We start from the raw sequence: 8,678 nt of genomic DNA on the forward strand, positions 1-8,678 counted from the left end.
TTATGTATGACTTACTTCATCATTATAAGGTATTTTAAGCATGTCTTATGTTTTTGTATGTTTGCACAAAATTTTTGAATAAGACGAACGGTCAAACCGTAATAAAAAGTCAATGGCGACAAATATTTAGATACGGAGGTAGTACATTAGAATAAAAAACTAAGGTTTCTCAATCTTGGTAGTGCGTACTCCCTCCATCCCACAAATCAGTTCGTTTTGGACATGATTTAGGATACCAAGGAGCAATTAAGTAGAGTGTATTTTTCACTGTATGCCCTTATTAAATAGGGCTGTGGGTATCATTTATACACTAACCGTGCGTAGCTGGGGTGGTATGCACGCTGCCTCCTGATCTAGGAGGCCTCAGTTCGATTCCTACCACGCTCGGCATTTTTGCAAAGGTCACGAATTTTGCATGGCAATTGTGCACTGAATTGATTCAGCTGCTACTCTAGATTTAACGCATGAAACATGTAGTACTCCAATGCAAGACGTGAGCTTTTGGACCTTACAGTATGGTTTACGTAATCTTTCTTTGCATCTTGTTCTTTCTTTAAATATTGCTTGAACGTCCTGCACCGTCTTCTCCGACGCGACCTCCGCCGTCATCTTTTCCAGCGCGATGGACTCCGGCGCCGACGCGATCGAGGCGCGAGCTGCATCTGTTCAATGCCCGTCCTCGTCTTGCATGCAGTCATGCGCTAGCGCCGCTCCGCGTTAATGACCCGTGCGGTAACCGAAGAGGCCGGGGCAAACTCGTCTACTTTAGCCGTGGTCCACTCAAAACGAACAGATATGTGAAAACTGATCTACAGCCCAGAACGAACTGATTTGTGGGATGGAGGGAGTATACAGATAGAAAGCAGTTTATTTGCAAATTGTAGTAACGAACGCTAACTCGCGGCCAACAGATGAGATACTCCAGTACTCTATATACACACAAGCTGGGGACGCACAATTAACGAACTGCACACAAGATTCATACGGAGACAAACTAACATTTTACAGCAGACGGCACATGCTGATAACTCAATGATCGATGTGAATGGCAATAAATATGGATAAATACAGGGAATAACTAATTACTGTATTAATTAGTTACCAGGGAAATACTACATGCATGCATCTCTCTCGTATCAATGGGCGGCCTTGAGTTTCATGAGCGCCGTTATGATACCGATAAATCCACCAAAGGCGGAGCCAATCGCGACGATGTACTTCCAGTTGTTGTAAAGAAACGCGTACGCCTCGATCCACGGCCTCTTGTTCCTGTAATTCTGGATCTCTACCATGACGAGGGCATAGCAGCGTCCTTTGCGCAGGCTCTGCAGGCTGGTGAAGAAGTCGAGTGTCTTCTTGTTGTAGAGCCCTGCTCCTCCTCGCAGGATACCCTTGGTTCGCAGCTCATGCACGTCCTCCTCCCGATGCATCAACATGCACAGGAGGAGGAGGTACGAGCAGACAGCAGAGTCTTCAAATTCCGCCTTGTCATCAAAAAAATCTGGAGTCGTGCATAGCTCGAGAGCCGCCATGTTGACGAGCCAGCTTGCACGTGCATCGTTGAGAGAAAGCGACGCCATGGAGAGCTCGGCGAAGATGATCCACTTCCTGGCGAGGCCCATGTCTGGGAGCTCCGTTGTTTCATTGGCTGTGAGGAAGATGCCCATTTCGGCAAGCTCGATGGCACCGGCTGAAATTGATATTGATTCCATTTTCTCTAAATCTGAACGTGTCACCTTGGGATTCCTGCTTCTTTTTCCTACAGCGTAGAATCGGAGGAGGCCAAGGAGATGCGGTGCTTTATCGTAGTAGTCTTGGTCCCAGTCACCAGGCAATTCACGCTCAACCCGGTTTTGCAGAAAGCCATCTCCTCGCCACCTGGCAATGAACCTCTTCATTCTCTCCAAGGGCTCGGCCGTGCACATGTTCATGACGGCGTCCACCACCTGCAAGGGGATTTGGTTCTCAAGCAGCATGATGTCATGAGCGATGTCATTGTCGTTGGACTCGAAGAAATCGTACAGGTCCGCGTCGAACTCCGTGCCCGACTTCCTAAGCATGTATATCACCAGGAAGCAGGCGTCATAGAACATCATAGGTAGGAAGTCGTCCTCATAGCCGATACCTGCCATCACGTCCTTGTCGTAGAGGCCGCGGGCATCGATTTTCGCGGCGACGGAGACCACCGCGTCATACATGTCCCGGACCGAGAGGCCGGAATTGTCGATGCAGTAGTGCGCAGCCACATGCTTCATCTTCTCCGCCTTCTGGAGGTGGTCTCGGGGGTGGTAGTAAGGGCCGATGGCCACGACCTTGGGCACAGTACACCAATCTTCGAGAGCTTGAAGGCTTGGAGGGTACCTATGCATCTTCGTTTTCATCAATTTGGCATCATCCATGAACTCCTTCTGTCTTTCCTGGAACAGCTTCTCAGGGCTATTCATATAGGTCTCCATAGGATCTGGATCATGGTGCTGTGCGGCCGCAGCATAGTAGTTGTAGTCAACCAGTTGCTGCTGCCGTCCGCTAGAGTAGCTGCTAGCAGGGACGACATACGGTTGGAGGCTGCAGGAGGAACCAAATATGTCAGCGATGGACGCATACTGCAATGGGTGGCCAACGGCAGGAGCCCACACTTCTTGAGCATCATCAGCTGGTGCTTCTTCAGCAGTCCAGTTCATCGCCAGCTGAAGCTCGTAAGGTCCCGCCCATGCAGCAGTGGATGTGGATTCCATATATGCGCTGCTAGCTCCGACCACCAAGCTGAAGGCACGCAGCAGTATGTAGCTTGCTGCAAGAAGCACTGCACAAAATTAAGGGAATGTAGGAAATGGTGAAGAGTGAAACATGCAAGAGAACGAAACTGCATGCTAGCTAGCATATAATCAGAATTGAACGTAATGTACTAATGAGAGAAGCATATATTCAGGGTTAGTAATAAGAGATCCAAATGAGGAAGAGAAAAGAATACTTACAGCGAGCAGGGCAGAAGAAGCACACAGCCTTCACGGCGCTCCTCTTATAGAGCGTCAGTTCCTATTGTGCAGGCACGGTCATTTAAATAACATTGACCAATTGCGCTTTACGACAACGTTTATGCATGTATACTAGCTTTGGCCTTGATGCACATACCCCACATGGTTGGGGCTACCCCATATCTCTCACTCACGACAAGATTTACAGCTACCACGCCAACCACACACACACACACACATATGATATATACATACACTATCTTGCTCCGAACTGAAGAGCCTTGTTGGCGCACCCCTAGCTCGGTGAAGGTATTAAGCTGATTAGGCTATGTTTCTTCAAAAATCAGTCTGTTGCCGACGGCGGCTGTGTGGTCATCATCACAAGAAATCTTCACATCTTCAGTAAACAAGTTGCTATAAAATCAAGCATTAACCATGATAAATCATAGCGATAAGAAAATACTTTCAAATATGAATCTAATGATATTTCTTTCATATAAGTAAATCTATATTTCGTGGGTCCAATAATTGTTGGTTGAATATTATAAGGTTTGACTATTGAAGTACTCTCTTTGTTTTAAAATGTAAGTCACTGTTGATTTTTTTATATACCTTTGACCTCTCGTCTTATTAAAAAATTACTGTGAATAAATAGAAATATGAGTAAAACTTAAATTATCTATGATGATAGAACAAGTCAAGACAAAATATATGATACACAATTTTTAATACTAATTTAATGCACATGTGTTGCTACGGGCAAAATAAATATATAATTATATTTTTTGTGAAACACCAATATAGACGCAGGCACTTATAAATGCATGCACACTTGCCCTTATAGAATTATATTATCATACAGGGTAAACTCTAATGCAGGTGAAATGTGAAACTTAAAACAATCTAAGCTTCTCCTATCATTCCCAGCAGTTTTCATCCTAGATATGTGCATGAGTAGAGAAATTGAGATAAATACTCATCACAATTTAGGCTATAAAATGCATATGATTTTGTAAGGGCGCTTGCTATTTAGTAGAGAGTGAAAGATAAGATGAGTTAACCACTGACTGGTCATCATAGATTCAGTTACACTCTCCACGTATCCATACCATTGCGTTAGGCTACAAAGAGATAGAGTTTTGGGCATCAGCTGATTTGAGCTGAGCAAGCTAACATTTGTGTTGCTTTAGGCTACAAACTGATAGAATTGTGTGCACGAGTTGATTTGAGCAAAGATAGCTCTCTAGGGCAAACAAAAAGATAGAACAAATCAATACTTCAGAAGTTAACTGTAGGGGCGGCTCTAGAGCCTCTGTAGGGGCGGCTGCGCCAGCCGCCCTTCCCAGTATGTTCCTACAGAGGGTGTCTCTGTAGGGGCGTTTCCTGACCGCCCCTGCACTGCCCTCTGTAGGGGTGACTGGTGTTTTCAGCCGCCCCTACAGTGCCCTCTATAAGGGTGGCTAGTAATATCAGCCGTCCCTGTAGTGGACTCCGGTAAGGGTGGCTGTATCACCAGCCGCCCCTGCTGTGTGTATTTGTAAGGGCGGTGATGAGGACATGGCACCTTCGGATACGAACAATGATTATAAGGTGCACTCGTTCCTACATTTACATAGTGGCTTTGGTTATAATTCACTTGGTTCCACATGCACATGTCACTATTTGATTGTAGGTTCAAATGTGTTTCATAATGGAAGTTCATCAAAGTTGAATTTTTGGTTCGTCGGCAGCCCGACAGTGCCTCATTGGGAAGGCCATAACTCATCCATCCGGAGTGCGATCGAGGTCAATGAGCACTTGATGGAAAGCTTGTTTGATAAGCTTTCAAATAGATCTGGTTCCATCTCAATATCACGTCGGCAAGGCCTCCAAATCACCAATATATTCTGTCGCTATTTTTGACAGGAGCTACACTGTCGTCATGGGCTTGTTAGACATCCTTGGGACCCAGACCCAAGTTTAGCACCACGTCTCCATCTTCTTGGGGCGTGCTCCAACTTCCTTGGAACCCTGCAACCTTAGCACCACGTCTCCATCTTCTTGGGGCGTGCTCCAACTTGGGCCTGGGTCCCAAGGATGTCTAACAAGCCCATGACGACAGTGTAGCTCCCGCCAGAAATAGCGACAGAATATATTGGTGATTTGGAGGCCTTGCCGACGTGATATTGAGATGGAACCAGATCTATTTGAAAGCTTATCAAACAAGCTTTCCATCAAGTGCTCATTGACCTCGATCGCACTCCGGATGGATGAGTTATGACCTTCCCAATGAGGCACTGTCGGGCTGCCGACGAACCAAAAATTCAACTTTGATGAACTTCCATTATGAAACACATTTGAACCTACAATCAAATAGTGACATGTACATGTGGAACCAAGTGAATTATAACCAAAGCCACTATGTAAATGTAGGAACGAGTGCACCTTATAATCATTGTTTGTATCCGAAGGTGCCATGTCCTCATCAGGCGGTTCAATCAAGAACCGCCCCTATAGTGGATTTTCCAGCAAAAAAAAAAATTAAATTCAAATCTGACCACATATATATATATATATATATATATATATATATATATATATATATATATATATATATATATATATATATATATATATAATTCAAATTCGAATCTAACCGCCACAAATATACATATATACATCCACAAACACAAGACCATTATTTAGAACATCATCACAAGTCATAATTCACAAAAGTCCATCATTACAACATAGTCCATTATGAAGTCCATCATTATAACATAGTCCATTAAGAAATCCACAAGTCCACATGCAAAACAAAGTCCAAACCATTCCAAAGTCTGATCCAAACCATACCACAATTCCACATTATCATCAATGGCCTAGGGCTAGCCTATCAGTGTCCCGAAGGTGTTGGTATAGAGGATTACTACCTAAGTCGGAAAGAAGATGATGGTAAGTGCCTTTATGATACACAATCTGGTCCATTATAAAGTTGCAAAGGTCACCGACCATCTCTAAGAGCTTGTCATCCTTGTATGGGTTCCTTCTCATGTCTTTATCTTTCTCTAACTACAAGAGAACAAGTTTAGGTTTACTATATCACAACATATGCGAACTTTTCATACTACGAGCGAAGAGGTTCAAACTTACCAGATTGGGGTTTCTGTTGTAGCCACCGATGGTACTCATCATAATATATGTGTAGTATCCACAATGTAGACTCCCAGGCTTCTGCTTGGGGTACTGTGTGTTTTGCATATGGAGATGTTAAGTAATGCTATTGACAGATACGTAATATATGGAGTACCAAAGTAAATGACACTTACCGCACATAGAGTTTTGACATACAACTTTTCCTTTCTATTTGGATGATGCCTCCCCTTATGTTCCTGGACATAGTGCCTAAATGCCCAGTTCCAATGGTTTTAACAAATGCAACTTGTTAGTATCCCACATTGAACCTTACAAGTATGTATACAAACATAGTAGCTAAAATGAGGATTGTCAATATGTATACGTCTTGACAATCGTTATGAAGTCTTTGTATGTCTCGACTGGGAAATCCGCTGAATGAAAGACCCATGCCATGCTATGTGAGAGCCAGACGCCTATGCAAATCCAGTGATCGCTGCATGAATTTAGTCATAGAAGGAACACATAAGCTCTTTTGCATCGAACAAAGTATATTGAACAAAGCTAAGTATACAGTCGAACTTACTTGAAGTGGTATGGTATCCATATATTATCGTGTTGTTGGAGATTTTTAAAACATAGGGCAATATATGCCGCAACCTTGAGGGACTCTTCCAATATTTTCTTGTTCCTGATGTCCTCTTTCTTCTTAAGTGTCTTTCCAGCTCCTAGTTCTTTGCAATCTAGTTTCCACTCTTTAGGGTAATTAAAATTTGTTGGTGCTATAGGTGAATGGTCTATATACCCGTGTTTCAGAGCTGGCCTCTTTTTCACAAAGTCCACTTGCATTCTACAAATCATGGCTTGGGTTAGTTACAATAAAATTAAAAGATTACATTCATATCATATCGAGAGGGCAAGGACTTACAGGCACCATATGCGAATTAGATTCATTTCCATTCGTCCGAGGTGGAAGCATGCCTGGATATCCTTAAACTCAACGGCAATTGACCCACCTGGGGCTAAATGTGCCGACAGGAATCCATGCTTGTAAGATTTCTAGTTCTGTTATCTGAGCACGCAAGTACCAATCGTGGAACTTTCTCATTCCACGTGGCAAGCACTGTATGACTCGGTTTGGTAGGAAGTTCTTGCCTTTTTCATATTTATCCGGGCAATCATTTGACCATTTGAGGTTATCAACAGCTGGATACTTGTTAAACCCTTTGTGCAGTTTGCTAGTGGTGCCCTCCTCAGAAGCTGGTGCTCTGAATTCTTTTACTTGGTTCTGAGGCTTGAACAGGTCATGGGCCATCCACTTGTGCACCGACGAGACATCATTAATGCCCATATACGATGGCCTTATCTTGATTGGGATTTTGTTTCGATCTTCCCATTCAGGCATGTCCTTGTCAACTTGTGCATCACCTGCTCCAGGGGCCACTTGTTCTTCACGTATCGGCTGTTCATGAGGCAATTGCTGTTCATGAGACACTTGTTGTTCATGTATCGGCTGTGCTTGTTGAGAAGGATGTTGCATCTCATCATGCCTTTGCTCGATACGAGCTGGAGAAGGACGTGGCATGTCATCATGCCCATGGTCAATACGAGGTGGAGAAGGATGTGGCATGTCATCATGCCCTTGCTCGGTACGAGGTGAAGTCTCTAGCGTGTGGTGGTCATGGTCATGGGCCGGTGAGTATACCTCCCCGTCCTCGATGGGTCGCTCCAGAGGATGAACTTCAATCGGAGTTGGCGAAGACTCAGTCAATACAATGTCTCGTCTGTGCCAGAGGATGAACTGGTTCATGGCGTCTCCGAGTAACATGAGCCCCTCAGGAGTAGGGTGTTCTATCTTCCAAGTCATGAACTCGGGCTTCACGGTATGCAACTCGACCCGAGTGTAGTCCTGCGGGATGTCCCTATTGTGCCACATGCCGCCCGGAGGATGTGCCACGCCCGTTGCCACCTCAATGATCACGTTTTGCCTATCCATCGGAACCACCAATTTGCAATTGGTTGGCGCCCATATGCGATCGACGGGGGTTCCGGTTGCATTGGAACCTTGACTGCTGGGAACATCCGAAGGGCTGCCAACTACCGCTAGTTCTTTGGGTGGCCCCATTGGTGTCTATGGCTCCATCATAGATAGTCCTTTCTCCACCAACATCTTTTCAACTAGAGCCTTCACTTGGCGCTCAATATTAGACTCTCGGTCTCTGCCATGTTTCTTGTACATGTGCCTCTCCTCTACGAATCCATGCTTCCAGGACATCCTCTTCCCTAGCCCCCTGGTGTGTCCTGTGTGCTCGGGGTTTCCCAAGGCAACGGTAAGCTCGTCCCTCTCTCTGGAAGGGTTGAATGCGCCCTTCTCCTTGTCTTTAGCAAGTTTCAGTATTTTTGATACTACCTCTCCGGTCTCTGGCTTAGCAAACTTGAGGCTACTACCAGATGAATCCACACTCCTCACCTATATCCATTGTTTGAGGCGTGGCTTCAACTTCGGCACTTCCGTATTCCCGGCAGCTTCGGCCTCTGCGTCCATCTTCCTAAAGACCTCTTGCTTGCTAGTGTAGCCACCGGGGTCTA

At 44.9% G+C, this 8,678-nt stretch overlaps 1 protein-coding gene across 1 annotated transcript; it reads right to left on the reverse strand.

Moving 5' to 3' along the window:
- Nucleotides 1-953: 953 nt before the first annotated feature.
- Nucleotides 954-3,032, reverse strand: LOC136482875 (UPF0481 protein At3g47200-like). Its single transcript, XM_066480044.1, has 2 exons — nt 2,976-3,032; nt 954-2,803 (listed from the first exon to the last, which is right to left on the reverse strand). Exon 2 carries the CDS (start codon nt 2,733-2,735, stop codon nt 1,137-1,139), a length of 1,599 nt encoding a protein of 532 aa, XP_066336141.1. The 5' UTR covers nt 2,736-2,803; nt 2,976-3,032; the 3' UTR covers nt 954-1,136.
- Nucleotides 3,033-8,678: the final 5,646 nt, after the last annotated feature.

This window comes from Miscanthus floridulus, chromosome 9 (assembly GCF_019320115.1).
Source record: "Miscanthus floridulus cultivar M001 chromosome 9, ASM1932011v1, whole genome shotgun sequence".
Taxonomy (NCBI): domain Eukaryota; kingdom Viridiplantae; phylum Streptophyta; class Magnoliopsida; order Poales; family Poaceae; genus Miscanthus; species Miscanthus floridulus.

What these genes read in the sequence shown, in the direction of transcription:
- LOC136482875 (XM_066480044.1), bottom strand. Translation starts at nt 2,735, where the DNA reads ATGGAATCCACATCCACTGCTGCATGGGCGGGACCTTACGAGCTTCAG.